Source organism: Numida meleagris, chromosome 9, assembly GCF_002078875.1.
Source record: "Numida meleagris isolate 19003 breed g44 Domestic line chromosome 9, NumMel1.0, whole genome shotgun sequence".
Taxonomy (NCBI): domain Eukaryota; kingdom Metazoa; phylum Chordata; class Aves; order Galliformes; family Numididae; genus Numida; species Numida meleagris.
Window position 1 is genome coordinate 18,698,201 of NC_034417.1, and position 23,616 is coordinate 18,721,816.

Consider the following 23,616-nt stretch of genomic DNA (forward strand, 5'->3'; position numbering starts at 1 on the left):
TGCCAGCATATTAACAGATCATTCAGTTTTTAAGAATAAATGGTGGGCATCCCATCTCTTTCTTTTCCTGTTTTATCTAACTAAGCGTGTAAGAGGGAAGGAGTGTATTTTGTAGTCCATGAGTTGTATAGCCTGCTAACCTACATACAGGCAAGACCTCAACCATCGGCATGCCTAGCAACAAGCTAATTAACCTTCGCAGTGAAATGAGAAATTCATGGCAAATTACAGGTTAATTAGAATAGTGTCCTCTGAACACAAACGACTGATAAAGATTCTCTCCCTGCCTGCAGGTAAATACGCGAGCGGGGTCTGCTAATAATAGCAGTTCCGCAGTCTCGGATTCCCTTCCAAGCGATAGGTAAGAGTCAAGAATGGGAGCATATGTTTTGTTTTCTTTTCTTTTATTAAACCAAAATGGAACCTGTGCGTGGCAGTTAGCAGCCATAAGCTTGGTGTTGAGTAACTTTCTCAATGTGACAACTGGTCACGCCAAAGCGTGGTGGGGAGGGCGGAATTAACCGTGACTTGTGGCCCTTGCTGGTTGTTCAGGAGGGTTTTCTGCCAACAGAAATAGGTTCTGCACTGGGTATTTCAGGTGGCTTTGTCCTTCATAAAAAGTGTTGAAATACTGTTTATGGGTGAGCTGATTTGTTTTAACTGATGTAGTTGTCACTATGTATAGCAAAGTCTGTCCAGGTCTTCGTTGCTTATCTCATAAGGATTCTTTGATTTTAAAATTTGATACTCAGTTTGGAACGTTTGTAATTGTGGGGTCAGATTTATTGAGAACCTGAACAGTTCAAGTGCCCTGTTTCATACAGCTTCAGCAAAGTTTTCGAGTCTCTCTCTCTCTTTTTTTTTTTTTTTCCTTTTCTGATTTGAGCCCTGGTTTCAAAACCCATATTAAGATCCTAAAACACCAGAAAATACTTTCTCCTTTCCATAGATCTGTCTTCAAACACTGGAGCATGAACTCACTTTTATTACATGAATTGTTGGAGGAAGGTGTTACACTCAATATTGATTTTTATGATATATAATTTTATATTTATGTAGACACATATATAAAATAAAAAAAAACACAAAAAAGTGTGTTCTTAAAAGGAAATAAGAAAAATCTGCCTCCTCTGTCTTCTTCATGTAAGAGCATGTTTGAAACAGGGGAGTAGAAACCTCCAGAGGTCCCTTCCAACCTGAATTATTCGTTGATTCTAATAAGTATATGCCATGTGCTACTGCACTGAGCTGTGCTTGAGCACAGCTTTTGTCTCTGAGACCATTTGGAAGCAGCTGTCCAAGAGGAACGTGCTCAGACACAGTCCCACTGCTGGGCTGGGAGGTGCTGGTCCCAGCAGTGATGGGGTGGAGCAATGGGGCCATGCCACCCGTGGGGCTGGGGGCTGTGCTGGGGCTGGGACATGGCACCGGGCCGAGGTAAAAGCACTCAGACCAGCCCTGGCACTGTTTGGAGGCTTAGATGCTACCTGTGACTTTCCAAAGAAAACAAACAGCAGTGTCTATAGGAGCATCTTTCTGAACCACAGTCCTTGTCCCAGTCCCTCATACCGCTGCGCTAAATAAAGCTGCATTCTGTCGCTGCCGCGCTTTGCTTTCAGCCCTTCCTGTACTTTGAGCTTGCTCTGAAAGTGCATTGAAAATGAGGCTTCTAGAAGGTTCTTGTCACCTTATTTGGTGGTTAATTGCCATTCCTTTTCCAAAACCTTCTGCACTATGAGTTTTGTTTTTGAAGTAATTGAAAGTCTCTCTTTGTTTCATGTTCACAAATTGTTAGTCATGAAAGATGACAAGATCAACTTATGTTTCCTTGGAAAACTTAATTTTTCTTTAAAGTAGTCGTGGGAACAAGAGGCCTATTAAAGAACAAAGCCACCAAATACGAAATCTGTGTTTTCAGTGTTCTTGTTAATAATGATCTGTGATCAAGACGTGTGTGTGCCTTTCAAGAATATATTATTTTGTACTTCTTTTTTTTTTTTTTAATACTTCGGTAATAAGAGCAGAATGCCTCTTTGAGAGAAGTTTTGCAGAGGTGCTGCTTGCAGGCAGTTTGATGTGTCCAGTACACAAGGAATGGAGTTAGGAGCAGAGGAGAAGTGGTGTTTTGGGGTGGGTTCAAAGTCATTTGAAGCCGTGGATAATTTTCCCAGGCAAACGCACCATGCTGGTGGCTGTGGTTTGTTAGAGCTCTCTCACTGGAAAATAAATACAGATCGTTTTGCCTAATTTAAGGCTGACACAGGGGCAGCTTCCCCAAAAAATAAAGGGGTCCCACGTGGGCTGCAATGGATGCACACAGCGATCAGGGCTGACGCTCTTCGTTTAGGGACTGACATCATCAATGGTGCTCCATTCTCCTGAAATTTTATAGGAATTAGTGAGGTTTTGAAACAAGGCAGGGCGCCTGGAATCCAGGTGTGAACCCCATTTTTGCTGTTGTTTTTGGAACATCTGGTGTGTGAGCATATCTTTCTTTTTTCTTTTTGTTTGAGCTGACAAACAGTGGGTTCTGTCTCAAAGGATGCTATTGTCACGTATCTCAAAGTGCTGGTTTGTTAAGGTGAAGAATATATTGATTCTCTCAACTATTAAAGCTTTTCCATTTCTACCACGGACAGCATCACTCAGCACTGCTAGTTAAATCTGCTCGGAATAAGTAACCATGGACTTAAGCCAATGCCTTGTTTTCAGTGTGGTTTTGCTTCATTTTGTAGAGTGAAATGGCACAATCATTAAAATGAATTGCTGCTTTTTTTTTTTTTCTTTAAGCTTAAAAAAGTCTTCTGCAGAGCTGAAGAAGATACTTGCTAATGGCCAGGTAGGTGCAGTGTGCTGGGTCTTGGCTGCATGCATGTCTCGTTGCTGCCTAATGCCATGGTGACTGGCACCCCACAAATAGATGGAGGGATGCTTACTGCTCACTTAGTTGTAATGTGTTCTTTTAATACAGAACGGGAGAGACCATGAGAACCTTCATGATATGAATGAGTTATGTGTCCTGGTTTACTTTGATTGGCATAGCAATTTGCTTCCCATTTCTCAAAATGTGCTAATCAGATTTAGCTCCAAATAGATTGAAGTACCTCACACATGTTGCACTGCTGCCACAATTTCAGGGAAGAAAGTTAATCAATTTTGAATAACTAAGTCAACTGCTGGAATGACCTTCGTATTTTTAGGGCAGTAGATACTTAAATATGGGTTCTTGCAAGGAAACTGCTCTGCCCCATTTGCAACCCCTTTACTCTGCAGCTTCTTTAAAAGCAACAAACAGGCACACAAGCCTAAGAACAACAGCAAAACCAAAGCTGTAGAAAGCTGCCTTGTTACTTTCTCGTCCTGCTCCAGGCATTCACGTGCTGGCAGCCAGAAGTGAAAGGTTTAATGTAAAAGTTGATGGACGAGGGAATGTCTTGAGCAAACAGGACATCATTTCTTACTCATTTTGAACCGAGCACCTGGACGGGCTCACACAGTGTAATGACTTTAAATGTACGCCGTTAAATTAAACTACCTTAGAAGAATCCCAGATTCTTCAGTAGCAACATAAATATGTTTTAATGTTTGTCATAGTGAAAGCCCTTTGATAGCCTTGGAGGCAGGCACCTGTCCGTTGCGATCAAGCTTGCCTATTAGGCTCTATTGACTGAGACATCTGTGTCACTGCAAATAAAAGACTCTTATTGATTTTCTTAACTGCTGTTCACTTCCCCTCCATGTTTCGAAGGCTGAAATCTTAATTATCTCAGATGCGTATTCAGTGCCTTCACACAATGACCTCTCCAAGCCTCATTGGCATTTCATGAATCAAGTAGTTGTAGTTGAGCGTGTCAAGAAGATAAAGGCTGGTCTTCACGCTTGTCCTTCAGTATCACCTGTAACATTGTGGTCTAATAGATGAGAGTGCCCCTTTAAAATGTGAGTCTAACAGCCCCGAATTGCAACCTTGCCTGTTTGGCACCGCATCCTTTGAGTACAGCTTGGAAGTGCATTTTCAAGCCTGTCAGCGTTCCTTATGTGCAGACATGGTTTAATATTCACGGATTTTTTTACTGGGTAGATTTATTAATGTTCCAGAATTATAGCTAAAGAACGTATTTCCATGCCTAACTTAAAATGATGTAAGTAGCAGCGTGCTTCTGAGCTTTTAAAATGGAATGCGGTGGTTACTCCAATCTTATATCTCCCGTATGGAATATTTTTCTGACGTAGAATTACTGAACATGAGTAACAGCTATTTTCTCGTGATTCTGTCCGCAAGCTGAATTTGGCATTTTATTTGTTCTAAGCAATAGTGCTGAGTGCGTTTTGTGCCCTGCAATAGATTGCTACAGATTTCTTTCCTGTGCAGTAGAATTTGAGAAAGATAAAAAAGAACCAAAAATCTTACGTATAAGTTACTTAAACCCAAAGAAAATTCAGAATCAGTTTTAATCTCTTATTTAGCCTGCTCTGCAGAGTTGCACGCTGTCTGTCAAGAGAGAATGCATTATGTTCTGCAAAATCTGGTCACAGATCTGTAAGTGGAAATAGGTTTCTAGTTGTAACTTCAACTTTTCCTCCTTCTGGGGATTACCTCACACTTATCGTTACTTAAATATGGGTCGGACTATTATTTTTTATTATTTTTTGTCAGTTTATGCTTTCAGGCATTCATAATGATATCCCTCTAGTAGTTTCCATTTAGGTTTAATAAGGAATTCATATTAATCATTAAAAGAAGGGGACATGATTCTTCAAGATAATCAAATATTGACAGGTTAGAAATAGCTTTCTGCCCAGGTTCATTGATATAGGTGATGTGATATAAATATTTATTTCTTTTCTGTCACTCAGAGTAAATGCCACCAATTGATTCAGCATTGATATAGTGTCAACAGTTCATAAGAAACATTTGACTGGCTCGTGTTTTCCGATTAGTCTCTGCTCTATAAAGTGGGATTTACTAAATCTCTTCAATTGTCTGCTCATAGAGTGTGACTGCTTTCTGAAACCATTATTGCTTCGATTCCTAAAGCACAGGTATGGCTACAGGACTTCGCCTCTGTCGGCCTCTACATATAAAATAAGGATTAATTGAGCATTTTGCTTTTAATGATTTACGAGAGATAGACGCTGATTTCTTTCAAAACCAGCAGGCATAAACGAGGGGCGTTTTGTTGCTGATCCGTAATTGGAGTCTGGTTTGCTTTTTCATTAATTCCATTAATATTGGCATCCAATCAAACTTGATTTTGCAGCTTTAATATTCCAGCCCGTGCCGTCGAGTTCATTGCTGTTACGTTATCATTTTGTGATTGAGAATCCAGTTTTCCCACTAAAATAAATAAATCACCACACGTTTTTGGCACCTTTATTTGAGCCAGTAAATCACGGTTTCTCTCTGCTCCGTGCGCTGGTGGGGGCTCGCAGCACCTTCCCCATTGCCCGGTTCTTTGTGCGGAGCCCCAGAAGGAAATGCTCTTCCTTCCCATTCAGCAAGAAGGAGGAGAAGCAAGAACACGCTTTATGTCTCTCGTTCTGCTCAATTTATTGCTTATAACTTGCGTAACTACAAAAAATGCTTCTTTTTCCCCCAAGAAGCAAAGATACAAGTGTGCTCAAAGCTTAGTGGATTCATTTGATTTCTCCTAAGAGCTTTATTTGCAAGAACATAGCTGGGGATATAGCAGAGATGTGTTTGTTGCTACCTCCAAGACTGGAGAATTAAAGCTCTCAGGCTTAGGAGAGCAGAAAGCCTTAAACGCCGAATGTGCTTTCCATTAATGGGTATAGCACCCTGAGAGAAGTTATTTTTAAAACAAGGGACACATTATGTATTTTTAATATATTTTAAACTCCGTTTATGAGTCAGTGTTTGTTATGAAGTATCTTAACCTCGGCGTTTCAATGGGCTGGTTCATACCATCTGGAGGTACCTGGCCCAGGTTTAACGACAAAGAAGTAATAATGCAGAGTCGACTTCAGCTTCAAGGTATTTCTGATTCTCTCAGAACCCAGAGATTTTGCCTCACTGGAAGAAATGCACTGTGGAAAGTGTTTCTTGTGGGAAACAAGCAGGCTTTCTTCGGGTAATGAAAAAACAGAACACGAATTTTGGAGTTTAGCTTTACTGTCCTTAAAAGATGCTATTTTAAATCAATTAAATATTCCCTTTCTACTGGTAAGGCTTGCTGGGTATTGCCTGTTTGGGGCATCCCAGCTGAAGCCAGGGGCAGAGTTCCTCTTACCTCCACTGACATCGTATGAAAGTTGTATCCTTGGGTTTTCTTTTGGATGCCTTCTGACGCACAAAAATGACAGGAAGCCTTCGAGCAGCTACACCAACTTGTGGCAAATGTTTAACTTGGTATCCTGAAAAATACATGTCTTACACAAACAAATTAATGATTTGGTAGTGGATTGCAGGGAAAATACCATTTAAAATTGGGAATTGCCCAGTTCTCTGCAGTGAAAAGGCTACGGAGGAGATCTTCTTGGGATAGAAAATGCATGTAGCACAGAACTTACGCTGCTTTAAAGGTCTCTTCTTAGTAGGCATGTGCGTTACAAAAATGTCTTAGGTGTTTTTTTTGTAAGGTGATTTAGCCTGAGAATCAGTATAACTGTATTTGTATGAGAAGAGGTTGAAGTATAGTTTTTCATTTGAATTGCTTGACGATCAAAGTGTTGTTGGTGAAAATTCATATCAAAAAAAGTCCCAAACCGCAGCATGTCTAATGAATGGTGCTTGAACCTGGCTCTTGCCTGAATGATTGAGGATATTGTCGTACCTGGCAAGGAGTCCCAGTGAGCAGAGAGACCGAAGCAGGCGGTTTGCTTTGTATCTCAAGGAAAATTGTTTTTTTTATTGGACTGTAGTTAAAGACTATTCTTATTTCCTCGTATTTGCTTCAGTTAGGTTAGATAGTTGCATATGTAAATGAAGCACTGCAAAGTAATCCTGCTGATAGAACTGTCATTCAGTTAGTATCAATTATGCTGATTCCAGAATAAATCACAAACTTTTCTAGCCATGCTTAAGATGACAGTTTTTCTGTTGGATTGTTTCCATTCACCTCCAACTTTGGCTTTGGTTATGTGCTGTTCTGGAGACCCTTTTCCTATCAGTTATCTGTGACCTGACCCTCTTCAGCTATATTATATCATTCCATTTTGACACCTTTTATCAAACTTTAATGAAATGACCCAGGCAAACAAATTGTCATTAAACTTTCCATCACTTTGTCCCTTGGTATCGTCTTTTATAAATTGGACAGCAAATGTTGTATTGATCTTCTCGTTCTTGCAGCTGAACTTGAAATGACCCAGACTGCTTGTTGTTTATGGCCTAGAGTTGCTTTTCCTTGACATTTCCATCCACAGCATGACATCTCTTTTGTTTTTCTTTCTTTCTTGTGGAGATGAATGAACAAGACATACAGTATCGAGACATCCTCGGTCACGGCAATGGAGGCACGGTCTACAAGTGAGTGTTCAATTTCACTTAACATTTTTGAAAATAAAATGTAAGTGCTTTTTTTTTTTTTTTCCCATTCATATATGTAGTGAGGTGTAGGTGGGCCGTTACTGCTATGCAGAAAAGAATATAAAAGAAATTCTTAATATAAACTTCTTCAGAATTCTCTTTACATATTTACAAGGTATCTGCTTTTGGGCGCCGTGGGGGCTGGTGCATTTTTATTATCTTTTTAAAGCTTAGCTTTGAATCCCTCCTGGGTAACAAGTTAATGGTTCACAAGTGGAACTTGAAATGTCCTGAAGCATAATGAATTGCCTTTGGTGTTTGCAGTGCCATTACTCTTGCTGCCTCACCACGCCCTGTGCTAGCCCGGCGCCGAGTGACACCAGTGGGACATGGTGACACTATGGCTGTGCCTCTTTCTAGCAATTCTAAATTAGTAAATACCCCTCTCGCTGTTGCAGTGACTTTTTTCCCCTATGAGAAGCTTCACACACAGGCTGATGAATACATTAAATGATCAACTCCCCCAAATTTTGGTAGTGAAGTTTGTACCCTGCAGCCAATATTAATTTTAATATTGTAAAGATTATAATAGCAGAGAGATAGTTTTCTCGACAGGAAAGTCTTTCTCATGCATAGTGCAAAGTTTAAACTACATAATGTAATATCTGGTACTTAATAGTCTGCAGTGGTGTATGAAAAATATTCCGCTAGGAATTAAGAAATCCATACTTTGTATGAAAGCCCTGAGGGAGTAATAAAGGTTTCCTCCGGAGAGCTATTTACCATATACAGTAACCCAGCATCCCATTAGGATTTTGTTTATACCTTATACATTCTAACTTTGATATTAGCATTTTTTTTTTTTAATGTTTTAAAAGCTACGGTGCATTTAGCTTAATTTGTGATGGGCTGCCAGCGTAATAAACATCTAGCTTAGGTCTTCCTGCAGTAGTTCTAACAAAAGTGGACTTTGTAAACCTTGAAGGGATAACTCTAGTGTTTGAATGGACTCTTCAGAAATTAGGTTAGCCTTGCAGATGGAACAAAGCTCATTCACCTTCTCTTGGGGAATATCCTAGACCAAGCCACTTGCAGAAATGGGGTTCTTTTCTTTATAATAAGATTTGCAGTTAGACCCAGTGATCCTTATGGGTCCCTTCCAACTTGGGATATTCTGTGACTCTGTGATTTTGAGAGAAAATGTTGAACTGCACAACTCAGCCAGTGACAGCTTGATGCTTTCTGGCTTGGGGAAGGTTCCTCCCCATCACCGTACACTGGTGCAGCTCCATGTGCAGGTGAGAGTGGGAGAAGCATGGCCCAGGAGGGCTGTGCTCGTTGGGGGAGGCATTGAGGCCCATTTAGGGAAAAGAAATAGCCCACAATGAGGAGGACCTCTCTTATGTCATTGTAGCCAAATTTGGTCTTGCTTTCTTTAGCTACTTAGCTGGAATAGGAGCTAGCAATGTAAAGCAGTGAGCAGCGTTAAGTGTGGCCCTACCAGCTTGTACCGAAAGTCTGCTTCGTCCTGCATCTGATGGTGGCCAAAGTCTAAGGAATGTAAAGTAAGGCAAGTGAATGTGTGCTTTGCTGTTCTTTTTGCACTAAAATCTCCTGAACTTGACATCTGTTGGTCAGCTTAGTGTGCCCTGCTCCCACAGAGCAGCTCTGCTCCCTCCTTGCTGTGTGTAACAGCCTGCAAAACAGTACAGTGCCTTTGGGTACAGAAATTGATATAAAAATCTCTCTTCCTCTATAACACTGCCACTTGCATCGTATGTACTCCACCTTTTGTAAAATTCATATGAGAAGCTTGCTTAAAATGCTGTGTAAAGCCCAACGTGCACCTTTAGCTTTGTATTTCTGAAGGGCAGGATAGTTGCCTGCCAGCTCTTTGTTTCATGTTCTTACACAAATGGTTTCCTCATCCAGCCACTCTTCAGGTAACAGTCTGCAGTGGTGGGGAAGCACCAGAGGTGTGAGTGCTGAAGTTGCAGAGGATAATGGCATAGGAGGGAATGCAGGATTTTCTGGGCAGCTGGTGTGATTTGCTTCCTTAAGTTTTTTTCAGTGTCACAGGTGCTTGCAGTTTGGGAAAGTCAAAAATTAGACCTGTAAAAACATGAGCCCTCTTCCCCACCAGGGAATAAATTCTGTCTTTCTCATCCCTTTTTACTGTGTTCACATTCTCAACTGGCGATTGCAGTGACTTTGCAGCGTTCTCTCCCGTGCAGATATCATTCTTCAGAGCTCCAGGGAATGGGCACCATTTTGAATCATTTGCAAGTTCCCGAAGTCTGACTTCTTTGCAATGCAAGTAATAGGAGAATAGAAATATTTCATATTTCCTCCCCAAACTGGACTGCTCCAAAGCTGTGTGTTCCTCTCAGGTCTTCCCATGTTTGTTTCCAGTTGTGTTGGATTGAAGAGTTGCACCAGGTGACTCTTCCATCCCAGAAGAGCTGCCACTTGCCGTTGTTGCAGGGAGCTGGTGTTCCCCAAGCTTTGTAAAGCAGCAAGTAGACCTTCTCCCACTGTAGCAATCCCCCCTCGGTACAGGGAGCCCATTCTCCCTGGCTGAAGGAGCGGCCGTGCTGCACAAACCAGTAAGAAATTGCAAAATAGAAGACTTACAGGTAGCTGGATTGCGCTAGTCATAGAGAGCAGCCCACATATATTTTATTCCAGTAAATCAATGAACATTTGTCAAATAAAATTAATTGCAAACGTTTGGCTGTTTTCCTCTTCCAGCGTTCCTTGCTGTCGGTTTGTTTCAGAAGAGGCTGTGTGTAGTATTGATTGGAATCTAAAGAATGACTGTGTGCATGTAGCATCTTTTTCCTTCTCCCCTTTCTTTCTTTCCAGCTCTTTATACTAAGTCATATCCATTATGGCAATGATATATTATCAGCATTTGGCAAACAAGATAGCGTGTCGCAGGTCGCTGAGCAAAAATTTTCAGCCTCTCTTTCCACATGAATTAACTACTATTGAAATAGTTTATTGAGATTGAAGTATTGATCACTTTCCATGCCAACCTTGGCTTAAGTGGAGAGAGGAGAGGTATTTTTGTTCTCTTTGGAAGACGCTATGTTTAGTTAGAAAATTTGTTTCATTTGTTTGGGTTCTTTACAGCTGCAACTGTTTTATTGCTTGGAGAAGAGGTGTCTTAGCTTTATTTTTATGACAGTATAATTATACTTTAGAAATACACTTGATTACTGTGTGTAGCGAAATTGTTCCAGTATATTGGCTTGGCCAATATTGCTATACAAACAACTTTTCAGTCAATTGAGTCTGGTAAAAAATCAATACCTTATAGCAATATTTCTAGTGAGAACTTGCTGAATCTAAATGTTTTTCCTTTTCTAAAAAGAGAAGGGGTTTTTACAGTTGTTTGACTTGCTGCTTTTCCCCTAAATTTTGATACAGTGTTTTCTTACTGAGGAATGATTATAGAATCATGGAATCGTTCCGGTTGGAAAAGCCCTCTGAGCTGCCCACCCCACCGTGCCCATTGCCCACATCCCTCAGTGCCACATCCCCGTGGTTGTGGGGCACCCCCAGGAAGGTGACCCCACCTCTCCCTGGGCGGCTGTGCCAGTGCAGCACTGCTCTTCCAGAGAGTAAATTGTTCCTAATGTCCAACAGCTGTAGTGTTAGATATGGCAAAGTCATTTAATTACGCTTGCTTTTTGTTTGTGTATTCAAGAATGTGTGAACACGCAGCAGATCCAAAGGTATATATTCAAAAAGTGTCTTTGAATACGCAATCAGAAAGCAGGAATTCTTCCACTGGTGTGCAGTGGAGGCATGTAACCTGTCAAGAAAGTGATGAAATCTGCCACTGCAAGGGCAGGAAGTGCCCCAGTACCTTTCTCTTCTGTCTCCCGTGTTTGTAGTTTATTTGCACCAATTACTGGGATTTCCAGTTTCTGTGGTGCATTGCAAGTCTGGTGCTGTGGGTTCCCTGGGATGGTTACATGGTGCTTGCACAACCTGGCAGCTTTGCGGCAGACCTTCCAATTTTTTATCAGCTAATTCCTAGAAATTGGTAGGATGGAGAATGTATGGTCTGGGCTGCTTCACAGCAGAAGACCCACACTAGTGCACCTGGGGTATTTACGTAAATGGCTTTTTTAGAGGAAATAATTCACTAGCATACCAAAAGGCACTTGGCTTCTATACTTCTCAGCTGCATCTTTCAGCTCCATCATTAGCTGCAGACCTCTGAGAGACTTCTTTTTTTTGGTAAGATTGTTCCTTTACTTCAGTGAAATAAGTTTTCTGATGTGATGTATGCGCTACGTCAGATTGTCTAGAAGGAAAAATGCTTGGTGTTGTGTGTTTTGCATCTAAGTATTATGCAGCAGTTCCTAAGCAGATAGTTGGAGGTCTCTAACATGGCGTATCCAAAGCATCACTGTTTCCTTCATTTATAAACAAACAAGAGGAATATTTTTCTTACCTCATTCTCTAGTCTTTGCTTTGTAATTGTAGCTAATGAGAAAGGAGATATTCTTAGGGAATAGTGTAGACGTTTGTGCACCTGGGATTGCTTTTTAAACACGTATTGTGTATGCTATGTAAGTGTGGTATGTGAGTATTCTGGGTTCTGTTAGAGGAGTCTTCAAGAGCAGCAAGCTCTTGTACCGTAATAAACATAAAGTCCCAATGATGCTGTAATTAATTTGAGGTTATCTAGTATCTGGAAGAGAAGGAAGAAGAGAGAATGGGTTCTCATCTTAGCAGAATGCTCTTAAACCAGACGGCTTCACTTTAAGCTGAGTGATTGGAGGAGAAGCGGCTGCTGTTGATGTGCCACCCAAAAGAGTGGCATAGCCGGGGAAAGTGCAGATAAATGGGGAACTTAATTTGTTGGAGCAATTTACTTGAGGAGTTCTGCTGCTGGGTTGAGCTGTGCATTCCAGCATATGCCCGTGTCTTCATTCTATCTCAGCCAACCTCGGGGTGCCCCATTAGCGCGTTAAAGATTGCGAGTGGCGCGACAGCTGGGACGCGGATCTTCTGCTGCCCGACAGCCTGCAAACGGAGCTGTTAGCGAGGAGCAGCTCTGTGTGCTGGGGTGCTGCTGGGATGGCTGGGATTTATCGTTGTCTTGAGGAGCTTTGGCTCTGCGAGGTTCGCTGGCTTGTCCCAGGGCTTCCAGCACGCAAGGCTGCCACAAAGGAGCTCCTGCCAGAGGCTCACTGCAGTGCAGCCCAAACCTCAGCAGAGCCCTTGTCTTCTCTTACCCCCTTTGTTCTTCTCAGCTTCCACTCACTTCTGGTTTTCTGTTGGAATCCCCAACACTGTAATAATGTCATACAGTCACCAGGGTTGGAATTGACCTCCAAGATCCAGTCCAGCCGTCCACCCATCACCAATATTTCCCACTAAACCATGTTTCTCAGTGCAACATCTAAATGTTTCTTGAACACCTCCAGGGTCAGTGACTCCACCACCTCCCTGGGCAGCTCGCTCCAGCATCTGACCACTCTGTCAGTTTTTACTGACATCTCCCCTGGCACAACTTGAGGCCATTCCCTCTCGTCCTTTGCCCCATCTTAGATACTTAAATTCTCAGATTTCTCAGCGCTGTTTGCAGAGGAGACCTACCTCATTGTCTGCATCCAGCAAGGTAGGCAGAGACTCAAGCTGATGCTTCCCCACGTGGCAGAGCAGTGACCAAACCCACCTCTGCAGCTATGCCCAAAGCCTTGGGCTCTGGCTGTGTGCCACCAGCGCTGCCCAGCACAGCACTGCAGAGAGGCTCTGCAAGGGGAAGGACGGGAAGGTGAAATGTCCTCCTTGGTGCTCAACGCATCTGTCTGCACCTCACAGCTCCCTGCAGTCTTGTGCTACAGCTGCGGAGGCATTTTCATTTAGTTCCTTCCCCAAATTACGTTCATTTTCTGTTTCTCCTGGTTACTTTGTTTTATTTTTAGCATTGCAGCAATCGTAGCCAGGCTAAGTTAGAAATGCTCCGTGACATTTCTGCATATTGTCACTGCAGTTTAAACAAGACTGACCAGTGATTGCTGGGCACTTGTTCCTCCTGACCCCGGCCGCCGCTTGCCTGCCTCATAAAATCTGTTATGCACAAAAGTGCGTAAAATGAAGATAAAGTGCCTCCTTCAAGCCTGACAAAAACCATTCCTTTGCAGAATGGTAGCTGCAGTGAAAGTAAATAAATGAATGGACAGCAATCACAGCCTAGTTGATGAAACTGTTCAATTAAAGCACAGGCATTTACATGGTGTAATTTCCCTAAATTGCCAATGAGCCCCTTTAGACACAACCAGTGTTCAAATTGATTTCAGCATTGATTTTGGCTGAAGCTGATAAATTTCTGCTTGTTAGTTAAAGTAATTTTGCAGAAGACTTTGTACTGCGGTATTGAAGTGTTCATTTAGCTGATGGTTAAAAGAGGAGTTATTTACAGAGGGTTCTACTGTTGTTCTGAGATGGGACAATTCCCCAATCATCTTTTTACTTTTAATTTTTTAAGCTTCAGTATACAATCAATAGGTTATTGAAACTGATTAAAATGTATCCAGCCAGCTGCCTATGGCTGTTTAATTAGAAGCTGGATGATTCTTAAATTAAAGTCGGTTTGTTTGCATTGTGTGTCCATAGCTTGGAAGATAAGGCAAAGAGTAACCCCAAAGTTTGCTCTCAGTGGTGTTGCAGGAGGCGATGGGGGAGCACAGTGCAATTCTCATTGCAACTAGCCTTGATTTAGGCAATACCAGCTGTTTCTTGGTTAAAAACAGCAATCTACTCCTGGGACACAGCCGAGACCTTCGTGGGGTAGGGCAGTAGCCCCTGCTTGGGGTCTTTTTGTGATGCTGTGAGTGGTGGTGGTGGTGGTGGTGGTTTTTCTGGGGACTTTGTTCTACGCTCAATTGTTCTGGTTCCTGAAGGGCAGAATGGGATTACAGCGATTTCCTGGAAATGTCGTTTGTCTGTTGTCTTAACTAAAACTTTCATGCGACCTTCCTACCTGAAAGTGAATGATGATTAGAAGAAAAGGCTATGTCAGGCATTACAACGAATCATAGAGTCATAGAATGGCTTGGGTTGGAACGGACCTCGAAGATCATCTAGTTCCAACCCTGTGCTGCAGGCACAGTTGTCAACTGCTAAATCAGACACCAGATGGGGTTGCCCAGGGCCCCATTCAGCCTGATCTTGAACATCTCCAGGAATGGGGCATTTGCAGCTCTCTGGATGTACCTGGAAAACTTCTGCTGCTTGGCACCGTTCTCTTCTCCAGCACTGGTCGTTACTGATCTGCTTCGTGTTTCCTTAACAGTTGTTTTGCTGTGAACACGTGGTTTGGTGACGCAGATCATCCAGCTGTAGGTGACAGACAAACACCTAAATTACCATCCCCATAGGATGTGATGTGCTTTCTGGCCAGCTCTGTTGCTTACGATGTCTCCCAAAAAGTTGCACAGGGTTCGCACTGTATCAATGACCCTGAGTGCTTGCAATGGAGAAGGAGGATTGGTGGAAGTGGTAACAGATGGAGATGAGAGGAGGTTGCAGAGTGAGAGAGGTGAGGGATCCATTCTGCTGCGCTCCAGCCTGGATGGCAAAGCCTTCTCCTTCCCACAGAGATGGGTTAAGTGAGACATTTTGCTACTTTCTGCGTTTTCTTTCTGCAGCTGTTAGTACCAATTTTGCTCTTTTAAAAAGTTCAGAATTTAGATACAAGTATTTTCGATTTGTTTTCTGGTTTAACAACAAATCATTTTGCAATCAGTGCTCAAGCATCTGTAATGGGATTTTAGATAGAGGGGAGGTTGGCATAGATTGCTGTTCGTACTAGCACAGTCCCCATAAAAGCTCCTTTTTACAACTGCTGTGCACTTTGGATTTCCTGTTTTAACAGCCAGAGAGTCAGGCTAATGTGTTTGTCTATTGCAGAAGGCAACAACTGTCAGAGTGTTTATTTCCTAGAAACAATTTGAATCTGTTTCTTTCGATGGCCATTGAGTACGTGACAATCCCATCATTAGGCTGCCAGGGCCTGACCAGGAGCACTACAGACAGTGACAGTGCTAGGAAAATGGAGGGGAAAAAAGGGAAAATTAACAGTAAACCAAATCTGCGGGTGATGCTGCGTATAGTTTGCAGCTGGTGGCTGGCGTGTCGTTCTGCAATGCATAACACTTAGAGAACTGCATTCATCTCGTGTGACACTGACACAGGGATTTTGCTCTAGGTTATTTCTCGTAGGGCAGGGAAATGTTGGTCTGTCTTCGTTTCGTGCCCTACATCTGAAGATGTTGCCTGTCAACAGCTGTCACTGCCCGTGTTAACTTTTTAGCTCGAATAAGAAACCCAGGGCTTCTCTGTGCATGGTCATGTCTGGGAGATAATGCCCTCTCTGAGTCTCCTTCCCAAAGAAGACAGAATAAGGCATGAGAAAGGCAGGACAACCCCATCCTCGAGACTTCGGCACGGGTGGTGTGCAGCACCCAGAGCTTCTGCAGGAAGCAGCACTCGTGTTAAAGCAGCGTTCAGCAGAATGGTAGGGGGCACACTGGTGGTTTTTTGTGGGGCAGTAGGAGCAGCTCTGCGTGGTGGCACAAGCTGTAAGTTTCTTTGTGCTTTGACTGGAGGGGAGCGCTGCTTCCCGGCTTCCTGCAGTCACATCACTAACGTGCCAGCGCTGTCAGTACATCATTTTGTCATATTTGCTGATGTTAGTTATATTTCTAGGAAGGGAAGGGACTGACTCATTGGCGTAGCAGACAGGTCATGGCTTCCCCTTGAATCATTTGGTCTTGGCAAGGAGTATCTTATTGATCAGAGATTGCTTCCGTGGCTACTGGGGAGAAAAATAGCAAAATGTATCCTGGTGGCCACAGTGAGCAGATGGGGAGCAGGGCTGCGTGGTGGGCTGCTGAGGGCTTCTGTTTTGCATCACGATGTAATAATTAGAAGAATTTTTACTTCTAGGAAGAGGCTGTATTTGTTCTGAGTTTCTAGATAGAATTACATGCGTGAAGTTGAGGAAAAATGGGTATTTCAGGAAAAGTTGATGGAGGAAGCTCAAGGATCTTTGTGTAATCAGCTTGTGCTTCCGAGGCGACCATCCTGAAGTCACACAGACGTGGGTGAATGCTTTGCCATTAAAAATGGGAAAGCAAATTGAAAATTGCTGTTTCTCTCGAGTGCCTGCAATGCTGAAAGCTGAAGTTAGTTCTTTGCCCTGAAAGAAATTCCGCCACAGTCACAGCGAGGAGTGCAGCTCCCCATGGTGCTTTGAGGTAAAATTCCTCGCAGGAAGAACGGCACATTGTTCATCTTAGCAGGTTCGCAGGGAGATGGTTTTTGTTTGCCATCTAAGCTGTTCCTAAAGAAGCTCGTGCATGTTCTGTTTGGCTGGTTTGTTTGTTTTACTTTTGAAGTATAGTGAGTTTCCACACCACTTTTATATGCTCTCTCTATTTGGTGTGTAAATCTTTCAACATTTGCATTAGGAGAGGCTGTGATTTTTTTCATAAAGAAGATGGAGCCAAAGCATCTTACATTCTCCTTTGGCTTTCTTTGCCATGTACTTCAGGAAGAACAAAGCAAGCAATATGAAATTCAGCTACTTTTTTTTTTCCCTTTTATTCTTTAAAAACAGCAGCTGCTCCTGACGCTTTCATTTTTTAATTTGCTTTCCTACAGAAATCCTCCTTTTCCAAGGTGGGGAGAGGTGCCGAGGAGCTGGCAGTTCCCCCAAAGCCCTACTCTTGTTTTGCACAGTATTGATTTTTGTTTCCTGGAACGCAGGGTCTGCATGGGCTGTACCATGCAGAACGTCACAAGTTCCTTGGCGTAGCTGGAGGGCTCTGCTGGCTCAAGCAGAGCATGTGTGGGCTCACGCCGTCTCTCTCCTTCCCCCCAGAATCCCAGCTTTTGCCATAGGGCTGAGCTCCCTGAGGGCAACTCTTGATTTTTTGGAGTAGAGGAGACCAAGTTGTGCTAAAGAACTTGGCTCGCGTGGGTCCTTCCAGGGCTTTGAATGCCAAGGGATGTGGTTAATAGTCACAGTTAGTAAAATGTTTGGTACAGCTGTGCCAGTCTTGCTTAGAAGCTGTTTGTTCTAATGGGGCAGGAGGGAGTTTTGAAGGAATTAGAATCATAGAGTCATGAAGGTTGGAAAAGACCTCTAGGATTCTCAAGTCCAACCCCAACCCATCGCACGGTGCCCACTGACCCTCAGTGCCACCTCCCCGTGGTTCTGGGTCACCTCCAGGAATGCTGACCCCAGCTCTCCCGGGCAGTCTGTGCCGGTGCCCGACCACTCTTTTGGAGGAGACGTTTTCCCTAATATCCAACCTGAAATTATTGGGCTGAGTTTTTAATTCTCTCTTAATGAAACAGCAATCTCATAGCTTGGTCACTGCACCAGCTGCTGCTAACATGTTTGGGGTGCACCAGCATTTCCTCCTTTCCACCTTGTTGCCCGTCACTTCTCTCTCTTGGCAATGCTAATTTGGTTTCCTCAATCATGTGCAGTTTTTGTCTCAGATCTGTATTGGTCACTAACTAAAACATACTTCCAAAAATGAAGAACCAATGGTTTGCAAAGCATTCAATGCATTTAATTTCTGCTCTTCATTTTTGCCTCAAAGTAATTCAGCAGCGATTTAGCAACTGTTTTCCCTCGTCTCTATCTCCCACTCGTCTTGGCTGTTAGACACTGCTCAGATCCATTCCTAGCAAGAGGAGTTGTTGTAGCTGTTTATTAGGCGACATCGTTTGCCTTCCATCCTGGAAGATTTTAAGTGTGTTCACTGAGATGTGCAGCACTGCTGGGAAACCTCTGCATTGTGCTGTTTTGCTTTGTCTAATGATCTGGCTCTGCAATGATGAGCTTGTTTACTTACCTCTGGAGGTGACACTGAAATCAGGAAGAGTTGACCCTTGAGATGAGACTTCGTGTTATTTATAGAGTATGAACATTAGTTTGCTCTCATAATGGACATCCATAGGTTTTTTGATGGGTCCAGTATGTACAAAAAGTATGGTTTTCTTCACGCTGTGCGCATTATTCTGTGGGATTTTGTGTTTTATCCTTCTGAAGCTACAGAACAGTGCTCAGTCTTCAGGTTTTAGCTCTTCCAACTATAACCAAAATGATCAATTCCAACTTACGGTTCTACATAATATCTAACAAAAGCGTTTTCCCTACACGCTCATTGGAACAGGTAATTACTGCAGCAACTACAGACTAATTTGAAGTGCTAGCTGTTAATTAAAACACTACAGAGGTGTACGGTTGTCTTTTGGTGTAACCAAAGCTCCCATTCAGACTCCATTAATCACTTTGCAGTTATTGTGTTGGGGAAGGTCAGGGCAATTGAGATGCCATATCAGCCTTGAGTAAACAAATTCCCTTCCTCCCAGGTAGCACGCCATTTGCAGAGCCCACGGACGCGCTGTACCCATGGGCATGGTATCTCCTTTGTGATCCAATTCTCAGTGATAATTAAATGTTAAATTGGTACTGTCAATGCTCTGTAAACCAAACCAGGTATCTGCCCTCTGCTGGAAATTTAACCCAAACTTCCACGGATGAATTAGCGTGCATCATAATTAAATAATCAAGTCTTCCCTTTTAATTCACTTGGAAACAGGAGATCTCTCTTATGGAAAAAAGATCGGCTTTCTTGACAAGCTAATTAAGTTGCCAAACTGTCCGGCGCGGGACGTATTAAGCTAACAGACGCTAAGCATGCTATCTCAACCTGTTCATTTTCTTATCATTTCTGCTGATCTGAAGTCCATAACGTTCTGCCGCTGTTGATTCCTCCGCAGTCAGAGCAGAGCTCGTTTCCTCCCCTTGACGCATCGATTATGCGCTCAGCCGCTGCTCTCACAGCCTCGCGCCGCGGTTTTGCTGTTTGTGCCCGCGCTGACATTTGGTAACGCTGATTTCTGATGCCCTTTAGAAACCACGTGTGTTCCTAAAAGCTGGTGGCACTCGGTTCCATCAGCGTTCATCCAGGGGTCCCGAAATGAAGGTGAAGTTTTTAGAAACTTCCAAGCTATTAACAGAAATCCTGTAAGCGCTCCAGGTCGTCAATGACGTCAACCGCTCTGTGCCACGTATGACTTTGCATATGGAAAAAAGCCTTTAAGCTCTTTCTTCAGTAGTAATTGCTGGAGGTACACAGTGCTCAGATTTTGTAATTTTTTCCATGTTAGTGCCACAGGTATGACATTACTGTGATGGTGTCCTAAATCTGGACGAGGCAATAAAGCCAGTGAGGGGGAAAACCTTTAATAGTTTTGTTTGTATGCGAAGTTCCTTTGGATTGTAAGTAGACTTTTTTTTCCTTGTACCTTTTTCTTAGGATAGGAATATGCAGGTCACCGTTTAAAGAGCCAGTTATAAATGTTTGTCCTCAGAAGTTGTGACAAACAGCTCTTGGGTTACTTTGGAAATGTATTTTGAACACTGAAGCTTTAGCACACGTGCTGACGATAACTATGAACACGGAACGTCCATTCCACATGAATCTTCTGTGGGCCCCTAGGTTATGGTGAAGAGCGGTACACCACCTGCTTTACATCCACGTGGCTGATGTAGCTGTGCATCTCACTGTCTTAACCCTGGAAATGCCCCCAGCACTGGGTGCAGCCAGCCCTGCTGGTTGCTAAAGGTCTGAATAACTCAGTGTACCAGTTGGTCAATGAGAGAAAACGTGAAAGTGGATAAATTCATCATTGAAGCTTGCTGTTACGCTGTGCCAAAGTCTGCAATGTATGGAATGTATATAAAGCGTGCAGATGTCAAACAAACAAAACACAACTACGAAGCAGTTTCGTTGTAGGTATATTCTGTAGACCAGTTGCTTTCATCACTGCCTGACTTGTGAAATGCTATATGGAAATTGGTTTAGACTGAAAAGGATTAGCTGCAAGTCGTTTTTCTGTGAAATTAGCGTATACATGTTGCACATATGTATGGAGGTAATTTTATGCCATCTGAAGTTATTTAATTTTTTCCCTCATGCAGGGCATACCATGTCCCTAGTGGGAAAATCCTGGCAGTAAAGGTAAGATATTACCGTAATTTTCTTTCTCTCTCTTTCTCTCCATTCTTTCTTGACCTGGGTTTCCTTCCCCTCCCTCTGATCATTAGCACTCAGTTTGCTTCGTGGTGTTCAAGTCCACAGTTGCTTTTATACAGCTGAATGTGTGCAGTTACCTATAACTATACGAGTCTGAATTCATTCTCTGCATGTTGATAATACAGATACTGCAATTTAGATAACTTCCGATTGCGTGGAATGTAAATATCCCTTGAAAAAGTCTTTCCAAGTGGTATCCGTTATCACGAGCACGAGTTCTCCTAATTGCGATAAGCATAGAAGTGCAGAAATTCCAACCATCAGTGATACTTTTATTACAAATTCCAGTGCAGAACTAAGGAAGCTCTCCCCTTGGACGCTGCTTTTCCCTGGTGTCCCCCTGTGCCCCCGCTGCCCACTGTGGGCTGTGCTGGGGCTGCCCCGGAGGCAGCTGCAGGGAGGTGAAGGAGCGGGAGCAAAACGGTGCCGGCAGGAGGGGAAATGAGTTCAACCTTTGCAAGGTTAATTGAAATCACCTCCCTGTGGCAAAAAAAGCCTTTTCCCCACAATTTCACCTTCTTGTTTCCCTTTGAGTCCAAGGGTTGAGTTGGTCCTCCTGGATAATTAGCATCGTGAAGATTTGGGAAGCGCCATTCTCTGCGCAGGTACTGCCCGTGGTGGTCCCATCGCTGTCAGTTGTGTTTTTTGAGAAAATATTGCAGCAGCATGTGTGTTTTCTCATAGTTAAAACAACATGCTCGCGGGCTGGAGGTCAGGAAACCTGCTATGGCAGCGATCATGCTGGTTTGCTCTATTAATAAACTTAGAGACTGCATCCATGGCTCAGCACAGCCAGCAACGACAAGAGGAGAGCTGTGCCAGGATCAGCACAGACAGGGTACATCATCATCCTGGTAAACCTGTTGAGCAAAGTGCTGTCAGCTGCTTGTTAACCTTGCAAATACATTGGACAGGCAGACAAAGCAATGCTAATATCTAGATTGTAGACCAAAGCTCTCTTTGTCATTACATATTTTGTATATACTTTACAGGTAGGCAACGTGCAAAAGATTGCATAGGTTTTCAAACGTAACTTTTTTCTAGCAAGAAGGAAAAATCCAAAGGAGAAATGTGAGCGTGCATGGGCTGATGGCTGTTCTTCAACTGCTTTTAGTTTCTCCTGCTCTTAAGCTAGCATTTAAATGGACCATTTGATTAATCATTTGTATACTGACTACAGTACTCCCAAATTTCCTTGGAGTTGTACATACTGTAAAAGACAATTATGTCGCCACAGATTAAATAAGTGAATTAAAACAGAATAGCAGCTTAATTTGACCTGTGATTTTGCTCTCGTTCCCTTCAGTGGAACGTATGCCACTCCAGCAAATAGATGAAGTCATCCATGACAGCTTGTGATGAATTGCCGTATTTATACTGTATATTTTAATAGCCTCACACTAATTTAAATTGAGCACAGAGTAAATTATAATTCAGTCACTTGACTGCTTGTATTTAACTTGACAACTCATCCTTATTTGTCCTGGAGGTGGAGTGGAGAGCAGAGGAAACATGTTCAGGTATTCCTCCTTTAGGAGTTAACCCTTTTCACTAGGAATGGTGGCTGTGCTGGGTTCCCTCATGTTAGGGCCACATCCTGCCCAGCTCCTCCTGCAGCGAGGGGTTCTGTGTGAGCTCAGCTTCACTCTCGTGCTCTCAGTAATCCAGAGAAAACCACAAAATGACGTTTTTGCTGAAGGGTTATTTCTGAAGGTGTCGTTTTGGAGGCTTGCTTAGCGCTGCGTCTCATTTGCTTACCTGTGCTATGATGGTGGGAATTGCAACCAAATCCGTATTTACGGCTTCTTTCTCAGTCGCAGTGGGTTTGGGGAATCTTGTTTCATTTTCTAGACATGCTTGGAAACAAAGCAAAAAGAGAATCGTAGTGGAGATTTCAAGTGGAGATTGAAGCAGTGCTACGTGGACTTTTTTTCCTCTTTGCCCTCATTTCAGCGCTGCAAATAGCATAAGGTTCCTCCAACCTTGCCATCAGGTGGATGTCTCTACTTTTGGAAGTCATGCAAACCACATGTGTTTAGGTGGAATAAAACACTTAGGTGCAATTATATAGAGAAAGGGAAACACTGGACTCATCTGTGCACTCCATGGGGATGTTCACCTCCGTACCACTGTTTCTGTAGGGCTCTACCCTATGGCGTCCATCACTCTGGGAGTTGGGAGCTCCACTCCTCCAAAGCAGCATCGCTATTAGAGCACGGGTTCTGGGTGTAATTACGATTAATGCAATCAGCCAGAGACCTTCCTTCATGCCAGGGCTTGGTTCATTGTATTCCAGCGATGTGTTCGACGCTGATGATGCTAGCTAGTTGTCGTGTGGCATGGCGAAGCCTTCGTGGTGAATGAGCCAGGGAAATCTCTCATTGAGTACAATTCAGTGAGATAAAATTTGATTTTATACCCTTGATAGATTAAATTCTGTTAGCATTCAGTGGGTAAAACTGGTGGTATTCCAGCAAATTATTTTAAGTTTCTCACGCTGGAAAAATGTAAGTGAATATCGTTGGCAAATGATTATTGATCTAGACAAGTGTGTTAAACATTTCTTGGCAGCCCTGTATTACACTTACAATTTAGTTTAGTGACAGCTTGTATAAATAACCCTAAAGCAAACTCTTGATAGAAGCAGGATATTGTTTTTTCTGTTAGACAGAATACTGTAAAATGTGTTTGGAAATGCTCTCTCCGCATTTGGTTTCGTCAGCAGTATGTGCAGCCCGTGTCTATTCTGTTAATTCTGCAAATGGACTGTATTTTGTTTTCCTTTAGCTTAATATATGTAGCTGTGAAATATCCTAGGATAGGAGACCGAATGAATTCAGAGTCCTTTTGATTTTGGTAGTAGCACTTAAGAATCAAGTCTGCAAGTCTCCAGTAATCGTGGAAAAAATGGTTTTAAAAGTCAGCTTTTCAGTACTGCCAAGGATAGACTGGTCTTCTCTGATCGCTTCTGGGGAAGATGGA

General features: G+C 42.9%; 1 protein-coding gene across 5 annotated transcripts in view; it reads left to right on the forward strand.

Annotated features, from left to right (window-relative positions):
- MAP2K5 (mitogen-activated protein kinase kinase 5) overlaps nt 1-23,616 on the forward strand; it is a 114,205-nt gene that overhangs the window by 16,918 nt on the left and 73,671 nt on the right. For all 5 annotated transcript variants that reach the window (XM_021406824.1, XM_021406827.1, XM_021406828.1 and 2 more), the window contains exons 6-9: nt 294-361; nt 2,791-2,839; nt 7,425-7,489; nt 20,520-20,559. In XM_021406824.1, coding sequence (XP_021262499.1) covers nt 294-361; nt 2,791-2,839; nt 7,425-7,489; nt 20,520-20,559 — 222 coding nt within the window. The remainder of the gene's footprint in view (nt 1-293; nt 362-2,790; nt 2,840-7,424; nt 7,490-20,519; nt 20,560-23,616) is intronic.